The sequence below is a fragment of the Mesoplodon mirus genome (genome assembly GCF_964341445.2).
Source record: "Mesoplodon mirus genome assembly, chromosome: 5".
In the NCBI taxonomy this organism is placed as follows: domain Eukaryota; kingdom Metazoa; phylum Chordata; class Mammalia; order Artiodactyla; family Ziphiidae; genus Mesoplodon; species Mesoplodon mirus.
Window position 1 is genome coordinate 32102798 of NC_138980.1, and position 25141 is coordinate 32127938.

The 25141-nt window shown below is 38.2% G+C and overlaps 1 protein-coding gene across 1 annotated transcript in view; it reads right to left on the reverse strand.

Moving 5' to 3' along the window:
• Positions 1-24564, reverse strand: part of SIMC1 (SUMO interacting motifs containing 1) — a 100299-nt gene extending 75735 nt beyond the window's left edge. Inside the window, exon 1 of the mRNA XM_082621507.1 lies at positions 24309-24564. Coding sequence (XP_082477633.1) covers positions 24309-24437 — 129 coding nt within the window. The 5' untranslated portion in view covers positions 24438-24564. The remainder of the gene's footprint in view (positions 1-24308) is intronic.
• Between the last annotated feature and the right edge of the window lie 577 nt (positions 24565-25141).

The window sequence follows — 25141 nt, forward strand, 5'->3', positions numbered from 1 at the left end:
TTTGGTGTCATATCTATGGACTCTACCTAACCTCAGGTCTCAGCAATTTTCACTTATGTTTTCTTCTATAAGCTTTACAGCTTTACATTTTAAATCTATGATCCATTTTGAGTTAATTTTGATATAAGGTATGATATTTATATCAAGGTTCTTTTCTTTTCTTTTTTTTTTTATTTTGAATGTCAATTGTTCCAGCATCATTGTCAAAAATACTATCCTTCCTCCATTAAATTGCTTCAGCATCTTCATAAAAAAATCAGTTTGCTGTACTTGTGTGGGTCTATCTCAGGACTCGATTCTATTCCATTGATCGATGTGTCAATACCACACTCTTGTGATAACTGTAGCTAAATTGTAAGCATTAAAATCTGATAGTTTGATTCCTCCAACTATAGTCTTCTTTTTTAAAATTGTTCTGGCTAATTTACTTCCTTTGCTTTTCCACATAAATTTTAGGACAAGCTTATCTATGTTTATAAAGAACCATGTTGAGACTTTGGTAGGAATTAATTTAAATCTATACATCAGTTTGAGAGAAATGACATCTTTAGTATGTTGAGTCTTCCAGTCCATGAACACAGTATATATTTTCACTCATTCAGGTCTTCTTTCTTTCAGAAGCAGTTTGTAGTTTTCAGCATATGAATCCTATATATATTTTGTTAAATTTATATCTAAGTATCTCATTTTTGTGGATGTGATTGTAAATGATATTGTGTTTTCAATTTAGGTTTCCAAATGTTTACTGCTAGCATATAGAAATATGATTAATTTGCATTGACCTTGTATACAGTGACCTTGCTAACTTATAATCTCACTTATTTGTCCTAGGAGGGTTTCTCTTCCTTCCTCCCCTCCTCTTATGTTCTTTCTTGTAGATTCCTTAGGATTTTCCATGTAGACAATCATATTATCTGGAAAAAGTTACACTTTTATTTCTTCCTTTACAATCAGTGTGCCTTTTATTTCCTTTTCTTGCCTTATTGTGCCAGCTAAGACTTCCAGTACCATATTGAATAGGGGTGAAAAGAGCAGACATCCTTGCCTTATTCCAGAAAGCATTCAGTCTTTCACCATTAAGTATGATGTTAGTTCTAGTGTTTTGTTTTGTTTTTGTTTTTGTTTTTGCGGTACACGGGCCTCTCACTGCCATGGCCTCTCCTGTTGCAGAGCACAGGTTCCGGACGCGCAGGCTCAGTGGCCACGGCTCACGGGCCCAGCCACTCTGCAGCATGTGGGACCTTCCCGGACCGGGGCATGAACCCGTGTCCCCTGCATCGGCAGGCGGACCCTCAACCACTGCGCCACCAGGGAAGCCCCTTGTTTTGGTTTTTGTAGATGCTCTTTATTGGGCTGGGGGAAACTCCCTTCTGCTCCTAGTGTGCTGAGAGTTTGTATGATGAATAGGTATTGAATTTTGTCAAATGTGTTTTCTGCATCAACTGATACGATCATGTGGCTTTTCTTCTTAAGACTGTTAATAGATTACATTAATTGGTTTTAAAGTACTGAGCCAGACTGGAATTCCCAGAATAAATCCCACTTAGTTGTGGTATATTATTCTTTCCATACATTGCTGGGTTTGATTTGCTAATATCTTGCTGAGGATTTTCATATCTATATTCACGAGGAATATTGGTCTACAGTTTTCTTTTTCTTTTTTTTGTACTGTCTTTGGTTTTGATATCAAGGTAATGCTCACCTTATAAAATGAGGGGGGAAGTGTTGGTTTTTCTTCTGTTTTCTGAAAGTTGTGTAGAATTGGTGCTATTTCCTCTGTAAATGTTTGGTAGAATTTGCTAGTGACAATTTTGGGTCAGGAGATTCCTTTTTGGAAATTTGTAAATTACTAATTCAATTTCCACAACAGTTATGGGACTATTCAATTATCTATTTAGCCTTGGGTGAGTTTGTGATTTTGGAGGGGAATATGTCCATGTTAACTAAAGTTTCAAATTTATATGACTATAGTTGTTTGGAGTAGTATCTTATTATCCTTTTAATATCTGTGGGGTCTGTAGGGATATTCCTTTTTTCATTACTGATACTGGTAGTTTGTTTCATCTCTCATTTTTAATTTGTCATTCTTGCTAGAGGTTTATCAATGTTACTGATCTTTTCAAAAGAAATCTTTTAGTTTGATTTTCTCTGTTGTCTTTCTGTTATTGATGTCATTGATTTCCACTCTAATATTTATTGTTTCCTTCCTTCTGTTTGTTTGATTTTGTATGTATTTCTTTGTTTAGTTTCTTGAGGTATGAGCTTACAAGACTGATTTGAGGCTTTTCTTATATATAAGCACTAAGTGCAATATATTTCCCTCTAAGCACTGCTTTAGCTGTGGCCCAAAGATTTTGATATGTGGTATTTTCATTTTAAATCAGTATAATACAGTAAAAATTTTCCCTTAAGATTTCTTCTTTGACCTATACATTATTTAGACATGTGTTAATTTCCAAGTGTTTGGATATTTTCCTGTTATCTTTGTGTTACTGATCTCTAGTTTGATTCCATTATGGTCAGAGGGCATACTTTTTATGATTTCAATTTTTAAAACATCTATAAGGTTTGTTTAATGACTCAAGATGTGGTCTATCTTGGTGAATGTCCCATGTGTGATAGAACAGATGTTACTGGGTGGAGTGCCAACCATCTTTTTAAAGTTTTAATCCAGGTCTTGGCCTAATGATATACTAACTAAGAATAAGGAGAAGAGTGGCTCTGTTCTCTCATGCTAAGAAAGAAACTTTTTAGTTTTTAAATAAGTAGGACCAAACTTTGGAACCTTAGGAAACTTAAAAGTTGCATTAGACCATCAGAGTCCAAAGGATTATAGAGCAGAAGACCCTCCTTTTACACACCAGAGTTTGTGAAATCTCACACAACTCAAGATCAACTCATCCCCAAGATAGTAAGTACAGTATAGGCACATCTAACTTGGGGATTTGGTTCCAAAGTAGGCCAGTAAGACAAGAAAAGTACCTATTCAATATTACTCTTTTTTTTTTTGCAATACATGGGCCTCTCACTGTTGTGGCCTCTCCTGTTGTGGAGCGCAGGCTCCGGACGCGCAGGCTCAGTGGTCATGGGTCCAGTCGGTCCATGGCATGTGGGATCTTCCTGGACTGGGGCACGAACCTGTGTCCCCTGCATCGGCAGGCGGACTCTCAACCACTGCGCCACCAGGGAAGCCCCCAATATTACTCTTGAAGAGAAGCCAGCATAAAGGGGTTACCACTGGCTAACACTGGGTCAATCTGAACAAATAAATAGTACTTAAATGATGCTGCAGCAATTGGACATCCATAGGCAAAAATATGAACCTCAACCTAAATCTCAGACCTTATATCAAAATTAACTCAAAACAGATTTTAGACTTAAATATAAAATGTAAAACTATAAAACTTATAGAAAAAAATAAGAGAAAATCTTTGGGCTCTAGGGCCAGGCAAAGAGTTTTTAGACAGCACCAAAAACACTACTTATAACAAGAAAAAAATGAGTAAATAAGACCTAATCAAAATTTAAAAATTTTGCTCTGTGAAAGCCTGTGTGAAGAGGATGAAAAGACATGTTATAGACTGGGAGAAAATATCTGCAAATCACAGACCCAACAAAGAAATAGTAACTAGAATATATAAAGAACTCTCACAACTCAACAGTAAAAAACAAAAGAAATTCAAGTAGAAAATGGGTTAGATATGAACAGACATTTCACTGAAGAAGATAGATGGCAAATAAGCACGTGGAAAGATATTCAACATCATTAGCCATTAGGGAAATTCAAATTAAAATCTCAATGAGATATCAATATATAACGGAATGACTAAAATAAAAATAGTGAAAACACCAAATCTGGGTGAGGATGCAGAGAAACTGGATCACTCATACAATGCCAGTGGAACTGTGTGACTGTTTTTTTGTTTGTTTTTTTTTTTTGCTGTACGTGGACCTCTCACCATTGTGGCCCCTCCTGTTGCAGAGCACAGGCTCCGGAAGCACAGGCCCAGCGGCCATGGCTCATGGGCCCAGCCACTCCACGGCATGTGGGATCCTCCCGGACCGGGGCACGAACCCATGTCCCCTGCATCGGCAGGTGGACTCCCAACCACTGCGCCACCAGGGAAGCCCACGTGTGACTGTTTTTTTAAAAATGAAACAAACAACTACCACAGTACCAGCAATCACACTCCTGGACATTTATATTAAAAAAATGAAAAATTCTTCATATAAAAACATGTACATGCATGTTCATAGCAGCTTTATTTGTAACAGCTAAAAACTGCAGTTATCCCCAATGTCCTTCAACAGATGCCTGGTTACACAGACTGGCACATACATACAGTGGAATACTATTCTACAAAAAGGAATGAACTATTGATACACATAATAACTTGGATGAATCTTCCAAGAATCATGATGAGTAAAAAAGCTAATCCCCAATAGTTACATACTACATTATTCTATTTCAATAACATTTTGAAAGGATAAATTTTAAATGAAGGTCAGATTAGTGGTTGCCAGGGTTAAGGGATGTGAGTGGGGTGATGGTGGTGGTGGGGGGAAGGTGAATGGGGTTATAGAAGGCCAATATAAGGGATCCTTGTGGTATTGGATTGGTTTAATAACTTGATTGTAGTAGTAAATACAAGAACCTACAAAGGTTCTAAATCTATAGAACTTAATACACACAAACATATATAAGTAAAACTGGGGAAATCTCAATAATATAAGCAAATTGTATCAATATCCAGGATGTGATATTACACTATAATTTTGCAAACTGCTACCACTGAAGAAAACTAGGCAAAGCGTACAAGGGATCTCCCTGTATTATTTCTTACAACTGTTTGTGAATCTATAATTATCTCAATAAAGACAAATAAAGAGTAGTAGAAAATATTTAACCAACTGAATAAAACAGAAATCCATTAATTCATACTAATGATAGGTAGACAGGGTGATGGGAAAGAGAAGGAAATATTCTTCTTTGTAGTAGAATGCCAACTAATATAATTAGGAAATATAATGCAATCAGGAAATATAATCACTATTTTACAACCATCATGGTAAGAATTGATTTAGGCGAGAAACATCAATGTATGCTAAAACTAAAGTATAGCAATTTCTTGAGGATTAGAACACTTAATAGTCTCAGAGTGTCTCCCTACAAATTTCTTACTAATCAAGAGAAAGATAGCACCTTTAAAGTAGAGAAATCTGGCTGATACTATGTCAATGAAGTGACCAATGTTAGCATCACCAATAATGAAACAAACTACCTAATGTTCCTTCTGATGAGATGCACTGAGAATATTACTTCTGTTTATCAAAACACCAGAAAGTTGTAAGACAAGTCACAAATTAGAAGGCTGTTGGCAGTGACTGGTTTGGGAATACCATATAAAGATGAAAATGGCTAATTAAAGCCACATGCAATAACACTGCTTAATTGTATAAACATAAGATTGAGGAAAAAAGAAAGGCAAAAGAGAATAACATGCAATATGATTCTGTGATATTGGGATCTAATAAGAAATATATATTTGGTTTTTGTCTCTGGTTCCTGATACAGAGCTCCTAAAACCCTTGTAGTTTCCTTAGTGGTAGAAGTAAGAGGAGCATCTTCATTATTAATAAGCCCCTTTCAACCATATCTGAGTTTGTTAATGACATGACTGATGGCTGAAAGCCCCTAGGTATTTCAGGATTGGGGCTAGTTGCTAGAGGAACCAACCATGTGATTAGAGGGTTAGAATTTTCAGCCCTACTTCCTCAGTGTCTGGGGAGGGGAGAGGAACTCAAGATTGAGGTAATCAGCAATGGCTAGGGATTTAATCAGTCACACCCACTGTCATGGAGCCTCCATAAAAATCCTAAACAACAGGGTTTGGAGAGCTTCTGAGTTGGTGAACACGTCCATGTGCCAGGAGGGTGGTGTACCCTAAATTACATGGGGACAGAAGCTCCTGCACTTGAGACCCTTCTGAACTTTGCCCTCTGTACTTCTTCATCTGGCTGTTCATTTACGTCCTTTATAATAAACTGGTAACAGTAAGTAAAGTGTTTCCCTGAGTTCTGTGAGCCATTATAGCAAATTATCAAACCTTAGAAGGGGGTGGTGGGAATCCCTGATTTGTAGACAAGTTGGAAAGAAGTGAAGGTAACTTGCACTACATGCAATTGGCATCTGAAGAGGGGGGCAGTCTTGTAGGACTGAGCCCTTAACCTGTGGGTTCTGTGATGAGTCCAGGTAGTGTCAGAATTGAATGAAATTGTGTGACACCCAGTTGGTATCCAGAGAGTTGGAGAATTATCCCCCAATAAACATATTTGAATAAAAATTTTAAAGTCCCTGGAATAAACTTACTGGGAAATTTCAAGACCTATATTAAGGAGACTTAGATTGTCATATATATAGGCTGTTATATATGACCCTCATGGTAGCCACAAAGCAAAAACCTATAGTATATACACAAAAGATAATATGAAAGGAATCTAAGCGTAACACTAAAGAAAGTCATCAGACAACAGGGGAAGAGAGCAAAAGAAAGAACAGAGAAGAACTACAAAACTTCCAGAAAACAATTAACAACATGGTAATAAGTACACACCTATCAATAATTAAATGTAAATGGGCTAAATTCTCCAATGAAAAGATATAGAGTGGCTGAGTGGATTAAAAAAAAAAAAGACCCATCTATATGCTGCCTATAAGACTTACTTCAGATGTAAGGACACATACTGACTAAAAGTGAAGGGATGGAAAAAGACATTCCAGGCAAATGGAAACCAAAAGAAAGCTGGGGTAACTGTACTTATATCAGACAAAATAAACTTTAAAACAGACTGTAATAAAAGACAAAGAAGGGCATTACATAATGATAAAGTGGTCAATCAAACCAGATAATATAACATTTGTAAATATTTATGTACCCAACACAGGAGCACCTAAATATATAAAGCAAACATTAACAGATGTAATGGGAGAAACTGATAGCAATGAAAAAAATTGTGATATACTTTAATACCCCACTTACATCAATGGATAAATCATTCAGACAGAAAATCAATATGGAAACATTGGCCTTAAAAGACACACTAGACCAGATTAACTTAATAGACATAAACAGAACATTCCAGCCAAAAGCAACAGAATATACATTCTTCTCATGTGCATATGGAACATTCTCCAGGATAGGCCATATTTAACAAAATAAAGTCTCAATAAATTTAAGAAGACTGAAATCACATCAAGCATCTTTTCTAACAACAATGGTATGAAATAAAAAATTAATTACAAGAAGAAAACTGGAAAAATCACAAATACATGGAGATTAAACAACATGCTACTGAACAGCCAATGGGTAAACAAAGAAATAAAAAAAAATACCTTGAGACAAATGAAAATGGAAATACAACTTACCAAAATCTATGGGATGCAGCAAAAGAAGTTTTAAGAAGGAAGTTGAGAGTGATACAGGCCTACCTCAAGAAACAAGAAAAATCTCAAAGACACAATTTAATTTTACACCTAAAGGAACTAGAAAAAGAAGAAATGAATCCTAAAGTTAGGAGAAGGAAGGAAATAACAAAGATCAGAGTAGATAGAAATGAAATAAAGACTATAAAGACAACAGAAAAGATCAATGAAACTAAGAGCTGATTCTTTGAAAAGATAAACAAAATTGACAAACATTTAGCTAGACTCACCAAGAAAAAAATAGAAAGGGCTCAAATAAATAAAATCAGAAATGAAAGAGAAGTTACAACTGATATCACAGAAATACACAGGATCATAAAACTACTAAGAGCAATTATATGCTAAAAAATTGGACAACCTAGAAGAAATGGATAAACTCCTAGAAACATACAATCTTCCAAGACTGAATCATGAAAAAATAAAAAATCTGAATTGACAGATTACTAATAATGAGATTGAATTAGTAGTCAAAAACTGCCCCTCACCCCAAACAAAAGTCCAGGGTCATGGCTTCTTTGGTGAATTCTACCAAATATTTAAATAAGATTTAATAACTATCCTTCTCAAACTCTTCCAGAAAACTGAAGAGGAAGGAACTCTTCCAAACTCATTTTACAAGGCAAGAATGGCCTTGATACCAAAACCAGACAAGAATACCACAAAATGGGGCTTCCCCGGTGGCACAGTGGTTGGGAGTCCACCTGCGGATGCAGGGGACACGGGTTCGTGCCCCAGTCTGGGAAGATCCCACATGCCGCGGAGCGGCTGGGACCGTGAGCCATGGCCGCTGAGCCTGCACGTCCAGAGCCTGTGCTCCTCAGCGGGAGAGGCCACAACAGTGAGAGGCCCGTGTACCGCAAAAAAAAAAAAAAAAAGAATACCACAAAAAAAGAAAATTTCAGGCCAACATCACTGATGAACATAGATGCAGAAATCCTAGCAAACCGAATCCAACAATACATTAAAAGGATCATACACCATGATCAAGTGGGATTTAGTCCAGGAATGCAAGGATGGTTCACCATCCACAATTCAATTAACATGATATACCACATTAACAAAGGATAAAAATCATATGATTAAATCAATAGTTGCAGAAAAAACATTTGACAAAATTCAGCATCCATTTATGACAAAAACTCTCAATAAAGTGGGTAGAGATGGAAACATACCTCAACATAGTAAAGGCCATATATGATAAGGCCACAGCTAACATCATACTCAATGGTAAAAAGCTGAAAGCATTTCCTCTAAGATCAGGAATAAGACAAGGATGTCCACTCTTGTCACTTTTATTCCACATAGTATTAGAAGTCCTAGCCAGAGCAATTAGGCAAGACACAGAAATAAATGGCAGTATTTGTGGACAATATATTATATAAAGTGTGATAACTCCACCAAAAAACTGTAAGAACTAATAAATTCAGGAAAGTTGCAGAGTACAAAATAAATATACAAAAATCTGTTGTATTTCTACATACTAACAATGAACTATCAAAAAAGAAAACAATCCCATTTACAATTGTATCAAAAAGAATAAAATACCTACAAATAAAATTAACCAAGGAGGTAAAAGACCTACACACTGAAAACTATAAGACACTGATGAAAGAAATTGAAGAAAACACAAATGAATGGAAAGATGTTTCATGCTCATGGTTTGGAATAATTAATATTGTTTAAATGCCCATATTACCCAAAGCAATCTACAGATTCAATGCAATCCCCATCAAAATCCTGATGGCACATTTCACAGAAATAGAACAAAGAATCCTAAAATTTGTATGGAACCACAAAAGACCCCAAATAGCCAAAGCAGTCTTAAGAAAGAAGAACAAAGCTGAAGGCATTGCACTCCCTGATTTCAAACTCAGTATGATTTTGGCATAAAAACAGACACATGGATCAATTAAAAAAATAGAGATCCCAGAAACAAACCCACGTACATATGGTCAATTAATTTATGAAAGGAGGTAACACTATACAATGGGGAAGGGACAGTCTCTTTAATAAATGGTGCTAGGAAAACTAGACAGCCACAAGCAAAAGAATGAAATGATTGATACTATCTTACACCATACACAGAAATTAACTGAAAATGGATTAGAGACCTGAATGTAAGACTCGAAACTACAGAACTCCTAGAAGAAAACATAGGTGGTAAGCTCCTTGACATTGGTCTTGGTGATTATTTTTGTATCTGATTCCAAAAGTAAAGGCAACAAAAGCAAAAATAAACAAGTGGGACTACATCAAACTAAAAAGCTTCTGCACAAAAAAGGAAACCATCAGCAAAATGAAAAGGCAACCTACTGAGTTAGAGAAAATATTTGCAAATCATGCATCTGATAAAAGAGTAATATCCAAAATATATAAAGAACTCATACAACTCAATAACAAAAAACCAAATATCTGATTAAGAAATGGACAGAGGACCTAAATAGACATTTTCCCAAAGAAGACATATAGATGGCCAACAGACACATGAAAAGATGCTCAACATCACTAATCATCAGGGAAATGCAAATCAAAACCACAATGAACTACTACCTCATGCCTGTTACAGTGGCTCTTATCAAAAAGACAGGAGATAACAAGGGTTGGCAAGGACGTGGAGAAAAGGGCACCCTTGTGTACTGTTAGTGGAAATGTAAATTGGTACAGCTGATATGGAAAACAGTATGGAAGTTCCCCACAAAATTAAAAATAGAACTAACATGTGATCCATCCAGCAATTCTACTTCTGGGTATTTATCTGAAGAAAATGAAAACACTAATTTGAAAAGATACATGCACCACTATGTTCACTGCAGCATTAGTTGCAATAGCCAAGAAATGGAAACAACCTAAGGGTCCATTGATGGATGACCAGATAAATATGTAGTGTGTATGTGTGTGTGTGTACAGTATATATATAAATACATATATATATATACAATAGAATACTACTCAGCCATAAAAAAGTATGAAATTTTGCCATTTGTGATAACATGGAGGGACCTAGAGGGTACCGTGAAATAAGTCAGACAGAGAAAGACAAATACCATATTATTTCACTTATACGTGGAATCTAAAAAGAAAAACAAACACACAATACGAAATTCACAGGTACAGAGAACAGAATGGTGTTTGCCAGGAGGGTTGTGAGGGTGGGCAAAATGGGTGAACAGGGTCAAGAGGTATAAACTTCCACTTATAAAATAAGTTATGGGGATGTAATGTTTAACACAGTAATTATATCAATAATATTTTATAATATATTATTTTATAATATTATATGTTATATAATAATATTAATAATTATATTATAATTATAATGTATTATAATAATATATCAATAATATTGCAGGGCATATTTGAAAGTTGCCAAGAGAGTAAATCTTAAAAAAATTCTCATCACAAGAAAAAAATTTTCTTTTTAACTCTGTACAGTGAATGATGGTAACTAGATTTATTAAGGAGGTCATTTTGCAGTGTATACAATTACTGAATCATTATGTTGTACACCTGAAACTAATATAATGGTATATGTCAATTATACCTCAATAAAAAAATGATGAGGATTTTTAGAAAATGTGACATGACACTAAAGTTCATCGATAATGTGTGAAACTTTGGTTAAAAACTGAAAACTTTGTTAATTAACTAGATGGGAGGAATCCTTTCACAATGCATATGCATATCAAATCACCATGACGTACACTTTAAATATCTTACAATTTTGTCAATTATACATCAATAAAGCTAAAATTTAAAATAAATAACTTAAAAAAAAGAGAAATGTGACAAAACCCAGAAAAACTCTGGAAAATAATGAGCTGGGGACTAACACTACCCTAATTTTCATTGTATACCATTCTCTAGTATTTGAATTTTTTGGACTGGTACATGTACGTTTTTTTAAATTAATAAACTTTACTTTTTAGAGCAGTTTTAGGTTCACAGCAAAATTGGGCAGAAAGTACAGAGTGTTCCCATATATCCCCTCTCCCCACATATGCACAACCTTCCCCAATATCAGCATCACGGTGGTATATTAGTTACAACTGATGAACCTACACTGACACATTATCAACACCCAAAGCCCATAGTTTACATTAAGGGTTTACTCTTGGTGCTGTACATTTTATGGGTTTTGACAAATGTATAATGACATGTATCTACCACTGTAGTATCATACAGAATAGTTTCACTGCCTGAAAAATCCTGTGCTTTGCTTATTCAGTTCTCCCTCTCCATTAACCCCTGGCAACCAGTAATCTTTTCACTGTCTCCACGGTTTTCACTTTTCCAGAATGTCGCATTGTTGGAATCATACAGTATGTAGTCTTTTCAGATTACGTATTACTAAGTGAAAAAAGCCATTGAAGTTTATGCCAAGTATTTTCATGGCTTGAGAGCTTATTTCTTTTTAGTGCCGAATAATATTCCACCGTCTGGATGTACCACAGTTTACTTATCCATTCACTTATTGAAGGACATCTTAGTTGCTTCCAAGTTTCGGCAATTATGAATGAAGCTGATATAAACACCTGTATTCGGTTTTCTGTGTGGACATAAGTTACAATTCATCTGGGTAAATACCAAGGAGAGCAATTGCTGGGTTTTATGGTAAGAACACATTTAGTTTTGTAAAAAACTGCCAAACTGTCTTCCAAATTTGCTGTACCATTTTGCATCCCCACCAGTAATGAGTGAGAATTCCATTATTCCACATCCTCACCAGCATTTGGTGTTGTCAGTGTTTTGGATTTTGGGTAGTCTAAAATCCAAATGTAGTAATATTTCATTGTTATTTTAATTTTCAATTCCCTAATGGCATATGATGTTGAACATCTTTTCATACACTTATTTGCCATCTGTATACCCTCTTTGATGACGTATGTTTATGTCCTTTGTCCATTTTTTAATCAGGTTGTTTGTTTACTTATTGTTGAGTTTTAAGAACTCTTTGCATATTTTCAAAGCAGTCCTTTATCAGATGTGTCTTTTGCAATATTTTCTTCTAGTCTGTGGCTTATCTTCTCAATCTCTTGTCTTTCACAGGGAAGTTTTAGGTAGTAAAGTCCAGCTTAGCAATTATTTCTTCCATAGATCATGTCCTTGGTGTTGTATCTAAAACATCACTGCCAAACCCAAAGTCATCTAGGTTTTCTCCTATGCTATCTTCTGAGGATTTTACAGTTTTGCATCTATGTTTAGGTCTATGATCCATTTTGAGTTAATTTTTATAAAAGTTGTAAGGTCTGTCTAGATTCATTTGTTTGCATGTGAATGCCCAGTTGTTGCAGCACTGTTTGTTGAAAAGACTATCTTTTGCTCCTTTGTCAAAGATCAGTGGACTATAGTAATGTGGGTCTATTTCTGGGCTTTTTATTCTGTTCCACTGATCTATTTGTCTATTCTTTCATCAAATACCACACTGTTTTGACTACCGTAGTTTGTAGTAAGTCTTGAAGTCAGGTAGTGACAGTCCTCTGACTTTGTTCTTCTCCTTCAATATTCAGTTGGCTATTGCTTCTCCATATAAACCTTAATCAGTTTACTGATATCCACAAAATAACTTGCTAGGATCTTGATTGGGAGTGCATTGAATCTATAGATCTGGTTCATAAGAACTGACATCCTGACAATATTGAGTCTTCCTTTCTATGAACATGGACTATATCTCCATTTATTTATTTATTTCTTCTTTGATATATTTTATCAGTTTTATAGTTTTCCTCATATAGATCTTGTACATATTTATGGGATTTATACTTAAGTATTTCATTTTTTTAGGTTTTAATGTAAATGGTAATATGCTTTTAATTTCAAATTCCACTTGTTCACTGCTGGTATACAGGAAAGTGACTGACTTCTGAAAGCTGACCTTGCATCCTACAGTCTTGCTATTATCACTTATTAGTTTTTGCTGTTGCTGTTGTTAATTCTTTTGGATTTTTTCCTACATAGGTGATTATGACATCTGCGAGTAAAGACAATTTTATTTCTTCTTTCCTAATCTGTATACTTTTTCTTGTCTAAGAGCGTTAGTTAGAACTTCCTGTACAATGCTGAAAAGCACTGGTGAGAAAGGATGTCCTTGCCTTGTTCCTGATCTTAGTGGGACAATTTTAAGTTTCTTACCATTAAGTATGAGAGGTTTTTTGTAGCTGTTCTTTATCAAGGTGAGGAAGTTTCCTCTTTAATCCTAGTTTGCTGAGTTTTTCTTTTCTTTTCTTTTTTTAACAATGAATAGGTGTTGGATTTTGTCAGATGGTTTTTCTTCATCTACTAATATGATCATACGATCATATGAAGAAAAAATTTCTTCTTTAGCCTGTTGATGTGGTGGATGACATTAGTTGGTTTTCAAATGTTGAACCAGATTTGCATACCTGGAATAAATTCCTCTTGGTCGTGGTGTATAATTCTTTTTATACATTGTTGGATCCAATTGTTAATATTTTGTTAAGGGTTTTTGCATCTATGTTCAATGAGAGCTCCCAGTCTACAGTTTTCTTTTCTTGTAATGTCTGTCTGGTTTTAGGGTATTAGGGTAATGCTGGCCTCAGAGAATGAGTTAGGAAGTATTCCCCCTGCTGCTATCTTCTGTAGAGAACTGGTATAATTTCTTCCTTAAAGGTTTAGAAATGTTTAGTGGAATATACCAGTGAACCCATCTGAGCCTGGTGTTTTCTGATTTGGAAGGTTACTAATTATTGATTCAATTTCTTTAATAGATATACGTCTATTCAGATAGTCTATTCATATATCTTTTATAACAAAAATTTAAAGTTTAAAAAGTGTTGGTTATCCCCAAATTACCCTATAAATTTAATAAATTCCAAACAAAAATGGTATTTTTTAAAGGAATAAATAAGATGATTCAAACATTCCTTTGAAAGTGGAAAGGCTCAAGAATAACTTAAAGAGAAAACAAAAGACAAATAAGGAGGCTTTGTACTACCAAATATCAAGACAACTTCAGAGCTACAGTAATTAAAATATGTAGAAAATAGGCCTCGAATTATCTGGAAACTTAGCTTATGACACAGGTAGTTTTACACATATTTGGGTAGATCATTCAATAGTATTAAATGAGTTAACTCATTATTTGAGAGGAGTTTTTCCTTTCAGCAAAATTCTAGGCAATTGAAAAGTTAGACCATTATATTTGGCACAAATCTAAGAAATTTCATAATATCCAGGTTTGCCAAAGTATAAGAAAACAGGTATTCTTAAACACTGTCAGCATAAGAATATATATTACATCCTTTTTGAAGTATAATTTGGTGGTTATATATCAACTAGTGATCTTAGTTGCAAGCAAAAGGGTAGCTCCTAGAATCTAGAGGAGAACCTGAGAACCAAGTTTGGAGTCTACACAGCCAAAACTGATGCTCTAAACCATAGTGCACAACTGAATATGTGATTATCACTGTCAGTGGGCACGAACACCACAGCTTCCATGGCCAGCTATATATGCCCTGTACCCTACTGCTACATGTAATTGCCATTGCTGCTGCTGTCTTACCAAAATGGAGTCTACCTTACCCTGCTTTTTCCCATCACCAGCTTCCAATTCAAAGTCTGGAATAAGTACTTCTGACTGGTATAATCTAGGTTCTATGTCCAAGCATTAGGTGCAAGGGAGCCTGGGAATGTGAGTACCTGGCATTTCGGCTTTTTTTTTTTAAGGAGGAAATAGATTGTATCTCCAAAGGTGGGAGTTTTACAAACATAGTTCTGGGTTTCAGACACTAGGATTGCACAAAGAATGACATTATGTCCACAACAGTGGTATACATTAAAATTATAAATACTTATTACTCTTTAACTCTCGAATTCCATTGTAAGGAACTTGTCCTAAAAACATATTCTTATAACCATGCAAGAGAGTTCATCACATCATAGTCTGTAATAGCAAAAAAATTAAAATCAATAAGGGAGAGGCTCAGAAAGAGAAAAACAAATACCATATGCTAACATATATATATGGAATCTAAAAAAAAAAGTTCTGAAGAAACTAGGGGCAGGATAGGAATAAAGACGCAGACGTGGAGAATGGACTTGAGGACATGGGGAGGGGGAAGGTTAAGCTGGGACAAAGTGAGAGTGGCATGGACTTATATATACTACCAAATGTAAAATAGATAGCTAGTGGGAAGCAGCTGCAAAACACAGGGAGATCAGCTCGGTGCTTTATGACCACCTAGAGGAGTGGGATAGGGAGGGTGGGAGGGAGACACAAGAGGAAGGAGATATAGGGGTATATGTATATGTATAGATGATTCACTTTGTTATGCAGCAGAAACTAACACAACATTGTAAAGCAATTATACTCCAATAAAGATGTTACAATAAATAAATAAATAAATAAATAATAATAAGGGACTGGTTAAATGTGGCATTTTTATATGAGAATAACATGCAGCTGATAAAATATTTATTGAATGAATACTCACTGTGTGCCAGGAACCATGTTATGCACTGGGAATACCATGGTAAACAAAGTGGACAATAGTCTGAATGAGGTACCAATATTTTTTTTAAATGCCTAAAATATATTAAGTGGTTTAAAAAATTACTATGACTCCACTGGGAGAAAAATTAGACATTTAGGTATGTTTGTGTACATACACAGAGAAAACTATTAGTTATCTCTGGAGAGCGGGAATGGACAGGGGTGTGTTCTTTCTGATGTCCTGAGTTTTTTGCCTCTTTAAAATTTTAAAATAATTTTTATAATTTAAAATGGGGAAATTTTATTTTTTAAATGACACAAATTGTATACCTTAAAAAAAAAACCCCGAGAACCCATTGGAGACTATAGGGTTTCCTTCTGGAGTGAAGAAAATGTTCTAAAATCTAAAACAATGGTGATTGTTAAACTACTCAGGGAATTTTATGGGCAAATTTTATGTATGGTATGGAATTATATCTTAATAAAGCTGTTAAGGGGGAACGGGGCAAGTGATCTGCAGGCTTACATGGGACCCGACCTTGATTTAAGATCCAAATTATCAATAGTTTGACATCTGATGTTTTAAATTAAAAATGTAGGTGAATTTTGCCTTCTACTCTAAAACATATCCATAGTTTTAGTTCCAAAAATCTTTATAAAAAATTAGCTTGGGATGGAAGCCATTATTTATCCCCTGGCTCTCCCATCGCAGAGGGTGTTTTGACATAACTTATCTCAGGAGGAAAGGATTCCTTAGAAAACCAATAATAAGAATTCTGTTTCTCCCTGAATAAATAATTAATGAGCACCTACTATGTTTGAGGCATTAAGTATGTGGCTATGTCCAGCAGGGAACTTGCAATTTTTGGGAGAAGGGATTGAGAAAGAGAAAGTGATTTAAAAAGTATTTTTAAAGTACATGATAGGGTTTAAAAAATAATTTTTGGATTAAAAAACACTGGTGAGTCTATTCTGATAAAAACGCACATTTGAAAAATAGAATTATACATTGCAATTTGCTTTTTCCCACTTAACTATTTCCAGCATCCCCAGAGGAATTCCTTTGGAAATGTGGTGAGAGGTTTGCAAGTTCACCCCAGGATTTTCAAGACTGACACTAGTGGTGGTAAATCTGCTCTATCAGTTAGCACCTGGTTGAACCTACCTCAGTTTCCTCATCTATCAAATAGGGATAATAATAGTACCTACACCTCATAGGGTTGCAGTGAAGATTACATTGAGTTAATCCGTGCAAAGCACTTAACATGGTGCCTGGCATAAATACCAGCTTTTCTTACTATGTGATGCTCACCATGATTAACATGGTCAGTTCTATGTAGCAAACAGTCACTCTGAATCAAAACACCAGCTCCTTGATGAGAAAGGCACAGAACCCAAACAAAGAAAGTCTTAAAGTTTTATTACTGCCAAGAAGGAAACCCTGTAAAATTAAAGTTAAACTGTGCTTCCAATTAGGAAGACAATACTATTAAGATATTGAACTCCTTTAATTAACTTATAAATCTAATGTAGTCGTTCTGAACCAGTGGCAATTTTGCTCCCCACAGGAGATATTTAGCAATATCTGGAGACATTTTTGGTAGTCACAAGTGAACGGTCTGCTGCTACTGGCTGGCATCTAGTGGGTAGAGACCAAAGATGCTACTAAACATTCCACAGTGCACGGGACAGCTTCCCACAACAAAGAATTATCTGGCCCAAAGAAACCCTGATCTAATGCAATCCTTGATAAGATGATTCTAAAATTCACTTAGAGGACTAAATGGTCACAACAGACATGAAATTTTGGGGGAAAAAAAAAGTGAGAAGAGGTATTTGCTCGAATAGATACCAAAAAAAATACTACCAAACCACAAAAATAAGACAGTCAAATTCTGACATTGAGAATACACAAATCAATGAAACATAAAAGAAAACCCAGAAATAGATCCAAGTGCTTAAAATAATCTGGTATAAAAAATGTGTTTCAGATAAATGGAGAAAAATAATTATTTAAGAAATGATTCAAAGACAAATGATTAAAATCATATATTATAAGTTCTATATCCAGAATGTTTCCCTCATACATCTGCAATCAGGATGCATCTAATAGTATATACATTTCATGAGGTAGGTTCTTTTTTCTTTTCTTTTTTTTTTTTTCTTTTTGTGTGGTACGCAGGCCTCTCACTGTTGTGGCCTCTCCCGTTGTGGAGCACAGGCTCCGGACGCGCAGGCCCAGCGGCCATGGCTCACGGGCCCAGCTGCTCCGCGGCATGTGGGATCTTCCCAGACCGGGGCACAAACCCGCGTCCCCTGCACCGGCAGGCGGACTCTCAACGACTGTGCCACCAGGGAAGCCCGGTTCTTTTTTCCTGAAAAGCTGTTCTTAAAATGACAGCAAGTCTTAGATTCAGTGTTGTCTTAGAAATAAGGCAATACCGTATACGGAAAATGGTAAGCATACTTCATGCTATATAAAGCATTTCAGATGAATTAAAGAAATAAATGTTAAAAATGAGACAGTCAATGAACAATAATAAGTAAATAATAGGAAAATAATCTCAGGACAGGAAATATCTTTCTAAACATAAAACAAAGAAAAAAATAAAGAAAAAAGATGCACAAATACACATGTAAAATGTAAAACTTCATTAAATAAAACATCACAAACTACAGATTTCTAAATTTAGTGCAATCCCAATTTTAAAAGTAAAAATTATTTGGAAGTTGACCAAGTGATTTTAAAGTTATCTGAAAGAATAAATATGCAAAATTAGCCAGAAAAATTCTAAAAAAGAAGAGCAATGAAAAGTTTCCTCTGCTTATTATTAAAACAGCATGTAACAAGGTCAGAATACAAAGTCCACAAGTAGACACAAAGGTTATTAGTTGATAAAGGTAATATTTCAAACCACTGGGGAAAAAGGACAGATAATTCAATAAATGATGTTGGGACAACTAGCTAACCATCTGGAGAGAAAATATTAGATTACTATTCTATTCTTTTTTTGAAACTAATTCCAGGTGTATTAATGAAAAAAATATATTTATAATCTTAGGAGTGAGGAAAGTCTTTCTAAGTATGACAACAAAGACAGAAATCATAAAGGAAAAGGGTGACAGAATTGACTGTAAAAATTTAAAACCTCTGTAAAGAAAACCAAAAAAATCAAAAGTGGGGAAAAAATGTAACATGTATAACACAGGGGTAGTTTCCTAGTACAAATTACTACATACTGGCTGGCTTAAAACAACATCCTCTCACAGTTCTGGAGGCTCAGAAGTCCAAAATCAAGGTGTCTGCAGGACCATGCTCTCTCCAAGGCTCTAGGGGAGAATCTGTTCTGTGCCCTTCTCTTAGCTTCTGGTGTCATGAGCAATCCATGGTGTTCCTTGATTTGCAGCTGCATAACTCCCATCGTCACATGGTGTTCTTCCTCTGTCTTCACATCTTCTTATAAGGATACTAGTCATATTGGACTAAGGGTCCACCCTACTCTATGATCTCATCTTCACTGATTACATCTGCAATGACTCGATTTTCAAATAAGGTCACATTCTGTAGTGGTGGTGGGGACTTCAACACATCTTTTTGGAGGACCCAATCCAACCTATAAAAAGTCTTTACTATGTGAGTAAAACTGACAAATTAGTAAACACACAAACAGAAACCCAATAGGATGAGAACAGGCAATTCACGCACACACCCTATGTGTGTATATATGCATATATATATATACATACATATGGAGAGAGAGAGAGAGATCTCCAATAAACATGTGCAAGATGTCCAGCTCTGCTACATGCCGAGGACACACTCTGATCTCCAACCTCACTAGCTGCTCCTCCTCCCCTTGCCTTCCCCTGGGCCAGGCACTGTGGCATGCTCTAGGGCTAGATCCTGGATGCTCTTCCTCTTGTAGACTGTCAGCCTAGATGAACTCTTCTAGGTCAATGACTTTACAACTTATGTGCTAATGACACCAAATTAGTCAGGACTTCTCCCCTGGCTTCCAAACTCAGTACAAACCTTATACCTCGCATCTCCAGTTGGCTCTCCCACAGGCATCTTAAATTTAACACCTTTAAAAGAGAACTCTTAAAATTTATTTATTTATGTATTAATTTTTGGCTGTGTTGGGTCTTCGTTGCTGTGCTAGGGCTTTCTCCAGTTGCGGCGAGTGGGGGCCACTCTTCATTGAGGTGCGCGGGCCTCTCACTGTCGCGGCCCCTCCCGTTGCGGAGCACAGGCTCCAGACGCGCAGGCTCAGTAGTTGTGGCTCACGGGCCCAGCCGCTCCGCAGCATGTGGGATCTTCCCAGACCAGGGCACGAACCCGTGTCCCCTGCATTGGTAGGCAGACTCTCAACCACTGCGCCACCAGGGAAGCCCCTAAAGTCACCTTTTAAAAGTGTAAATCAGATCATGTTCTTCCCCTGCTAAAAACCCTTCAAAGATTTCTTATTACATAAGAATAAAATCCAAGTTCCTTGTTGTGGTCTAGAAGGTCCTATATAACCTAGCCCACCTACTTATCTCTTCCAACTCTGTCCTTCACTCACATTCTAGCCCCATTGGCCTTTTGATTCTTCCAATTAGTCATGCCCCTTCCAACTTCCAAGCCTTTGTTTTTGCTGCACGCTTTACACTACTACTTTATTCCCCAAGATCTTCTCATAACAAATCTGTCATTTTGTTCTCTTATCAAATATTAACTCTTCAGAAAGGCCTTCTTTGAAGACGCAATCTAACATTCCCAACCCCACCCAAGTTATTCTCTATTATATTGTTCACTTATTTGTTAGTTTATTGCTCTTATCTCCTCACTAGAATGTATGTCCATTGTCATATTGTTCACCTTTGGTACCCAAGGTCAGAGGATGTGCTCAATATGTATTTAATGAGAGAATGAATCACAACCCACAACCATAGAAAAAATTAAAACCATGACAGCTCACAGAATCTGGCTATCAAATCAACAAATATTAAAAGAACAAAAATTCCTTACTTTTCTTTCTAACACTCTGACATGACATTTATGTGATTGTTTATTCTGTCTCCATCTAACTAAAATGAAATCTCCACAAAAACAGGGACTTGGTTTTGTTACACAGCCGTATTCTTAGCAACTACAAGAGTGCCTGGCATATAGTAAATGTTCAATAAATATTTACATACTGAATAAATTGACAGTATCTAGGGGTAGATATTGACTAGGTAGTGGGGAAAGGGGTATGGTGAAAATATAATTGGTGCACGATTTCTGTAGGAAATATGATAATATATATCAAAAGCCCTCCAAAGAGGGCATACCTTTAGACTCAGCAATCTCACTTCTAAGAGGAACTTATCCTAAACGAACAAACAAACAAACAAAGGTACAAAGATTATTTATGAGGAAATTTCTCACTGAGTTGTTTATAATAGAGAAAATTTAGAAATGGCAGCATAATATCCATTTATAGGAAAAGAAATGTAATTATAAACCTGTACAATGAAATACATTAAAAATATTGGTGATGTGTATTTATTGATGCAGAAAGAGATAAAAAAGTATATTAAGAGAAAAGGCAAACTGAAAACAATGAAGTATAGCAAGACTTCATTTTTGTAAAAACATATGGGGATGACACATGGCTATGTATGAGTGCACACTGGTATTTACAAATAAAAGTTTAGGCAGGCATACTTCAAAATGTTAACATTGGTTATTTTTGGATAGCGAGATTAAGGGCAATTAAATTTTCTTCTATATATATTTCTCAATTTTTTGTAATTAGGCCAACCAAAATTATCTGAATATGTTCTGCTTTTATAAGTAGGGGGGAAAAAAAGCAATAAATATTATAAAAAAACACAGACACATTTCATCAACTTACTGAAGACTAAAGCCCAGGTTAAGAGCCAGAAGTTCAGAAACATCAACTTCAGCATTGGAGCTGGGTTTCTGATTTCCTGAATTCAAGCAAGTTGTTTCCCCTCAATCAATATTTGTAAAAAAGAAAAAAAAATTACAAAACTTGTTTATTTCATTGCTTGCCAAGCTTGAGAAACAGCACAAAGTGTAGCAAAAGCTATCATTTATGCTGGCATTTTCCTTGCATTGCTTCTTTAAAAACCTTCTAATGGTCCTGCCAGGTAGGTATTAATGTTCTCAAATGCAAAAGCTGAGAGAGATGACAGAACTTGCCAAAGCTCACACAGCTGTTGGGGGCGGGGGGAGGCGGGGAAGTTCCATATTTAAACAGAGGTTTCTCTGACCTCAGGGCCTTGAGGAAAAGCTGGACAAAGGCGCTTGAGGCTTTATAACCTTGCTCGAGTCTCTCAATGCCTCTGATCTTTTGTGTGGTTATCCTACCACCCTTACCTAACTTGCAAGAAAGATAAAAGGAGAACCAGCCCGGAGTTTTTAGAAAGGTGGAGTAAGTCTCTGGAGAAGTGAGATTTATACTGGGTACTACTCTGGAACTTGCCCTTCATTTCTCTTCAACTCAAAAAGCTCCAAATCAAAATGCTTGGTTGGGTGGTCACACGGGAGGGGAGGGGGCAGTTTGAGAGTGCCCCTATGTATGTGTGTGAAGGGTCACAACACATGCGACAGACTGGGATAAGGACGACATCTGGGCACCTGAAGCAGGAAGCTGACCCAGGATGAGGGAAGATGGACACCACTTGGGAGCAAAGGACAAAGTTAGTAGGAAGGACAAATTAAAGGGGGATTGAGAGAAGGAGGAATAGGAAAGAGGAAGAACTGGGAGGAGATGCAGTTGGGAGTTATTCTGCAGTATTTTTTTCTTCCACCTCTTTTCTTTCTATATTCTTTCCCTTGATTATCTCAGTCACAATTAGACCTTCGATGCTCCTTTCTGTTTAGATGATTACCAAATTTTTCCAGTCCTGACTTTTCTCCAGAGTTCAAGTCCTCTGCGGTTCAAACTGAATGCAGCATTCCCTCCACCCCAAGCCTGCTCCTACTGTATTCGCTCTCATTGTCAAACATCTGTCTGAACTGCTCGCTCTCCCATTCCATCAACCATTCTTTCATCCAACAAATATTTATTGTGGATCTAGTATGTCCCCCACACTGTCACAGCACTAGGGACATCCATTCACTTCCCAAGTTGGGTCACTTTTACCTTGAAAATCTTTTGTCTGTCCATCTCATCTAAATTCTTTACTGAAATTTATTGAGGATCCCTCTTGCTTGAACCATGGCAACATAGCACTATAAGTTAATTGGTTTTGCATGCCATTTATTCTACAGTGACCTCCTAGATTGAGCACTATACCTGAAGTGGCTCACAGTGGAGGCTTAGGGACTACAAACAGTGGGAAGGGGATTGGAGAAGCAGAAGCTAGATTTGTCTTGATGAAGTATTTGCAAAGGAAGAAAGGGGTTTACAAATAACATCAGTGTGACAATTCTGTTATTTCTGGGGTGTGGCTTTGGGAGGCTGGGAAGATTGTTTTAAGTCTGATGCTGGGAGTCTCCTGATAGAAAGCCTTGCCCACCTCCCCTCCCTTGAGTACTCAATAGCCACTTGTTGATTATATCACCTTCTATGACAGAAGCCGCGAATGTTGTGTTCTCCATCGCATGCCCAGCTCTTAGAACATCACGCCCATAGTAGGGGTTCAATAAATATCTGTGGAGGATTCTAGAAAGATGTTTTATTCACTACCTTAGGAAGAACGACAAAGAGCCTGAGGGAAAAAGAAATCGTGCAAGATGTCTCCCTCCTTATTCCTTTAGAGCTTGGTAAATGTTTCCTAAGCGAAATAAACGGCCCTCCTGCACAACTCCAAAATCGGGCCCCTCACTTGGCTGCCAGGCCCTGGAGCGCGGCCACCATCTGGCCCAGGCCCCAGCTTCCCTCCCTCCCCGCCCGGGCTCCTGTTACCTCCCTGCATACATCTGTACCCACCACAAGCCAAACAATTACACGCTCCCGCGTCCCCGCCTCGAGGTCCGGGACTACCCCCAGGACCCCGTGTGTCCCCGGGCCCCCCGGCCGCCACCCCCGCCAAGGCTCGGGGAAACGCGCGGCCCGGCCTGAGACCGCCGCCCGCTGTGGGCTCCTGCAACCCCCGCACCCGGACCTCGTCCATGTGCTCGGCGGCCACTCTCCAGCCTCAGCCCGCTCGGGCTTGAGTGCGGAGCCCGGGAGGCCCGGCCTCCCGACCCGGGCCCGCCGCACTCCTCAGGGTAGAACACGCCGGGAAGGCTGCAAGGCGGGAAGCGGTTGCAGCTGTGAGGCGCCCAGGGGCGGGCGGCGGGGCCGCCGGAGCCAGCGGGCCGGGCCGAGGGTGGCCCGAGCGGAGGCGGCGCTCCAGTCGCGGCGGGGCTCGGGGAGCGGCGGCTCGCTCACTTACCACGGTCCGGCGGGGCAGCGCGCCGGTGGTCCGGGACAGGGCCCGGCGGAGCCTCCGCGCCCGGCCCGAGCGGGTCCCCCCGGAGCTCTCGGAGCCGCTGTCGTCCGAGATCACGATGAAGTCCTCCATGGCTGCGGGTCCCGGCCGAGCCAGCGCGCGGGCGGCCGGCTACCCGGGAGGCGGCAACGGCGGCGTTGACTTCAGTTCGTGCTGCTGAGGCGGCGGCGGCGGCGGCGGCGACGACAACCCGTGCTATCACCCCGACGGCCCCGCCCCTTCCCGCCCCGATCCTCGCCCCGATCCCCGCCCTGTCGGCCTCTTCCCGCCCCTCCGGAGCCCCGCCCCCTGGCGGCGGGCGGCGGGCGGCGGGCTGCTAGCGGCCGGGTTAGGGCTGCGGTCACCGTTTTTGGCGGTGGCGCTCGTTCTCCCTTCCCGGAAAGCGAGAGAAAATCAAGTCGCAGCCGGCTTGGGCCGGTGTTGGGGGCGGCCGTGCGGGACGCTGAGGCTGTGAGGGCTTCCCCTGCTGCTTCTGACTCAAGTGTGAAGTGAGGTGTGAACAGGCCTCTCTGACCCAGGCGGCCTCGACATACTAACCCGAAGAGCGTCCGTTGAGGGTGGAACCTGGCCTCGAACTGGCGGGGTAGAGGGGGCCCCCGACTGACTGAGGGTGGGTGAGCTGGCCTCTGACTGAGTGGGGGCAGAGAGGCCCCACTTCTTTCTGCACACGTGCAAGTACCTTTGTAGGATCAATTCCTAGAAGTGGAATTACTAGGTCGAAGGCGCTGTTTCTGTTCGATAAATGATGCCAAATTACTAAATTGTACCAATTTGCG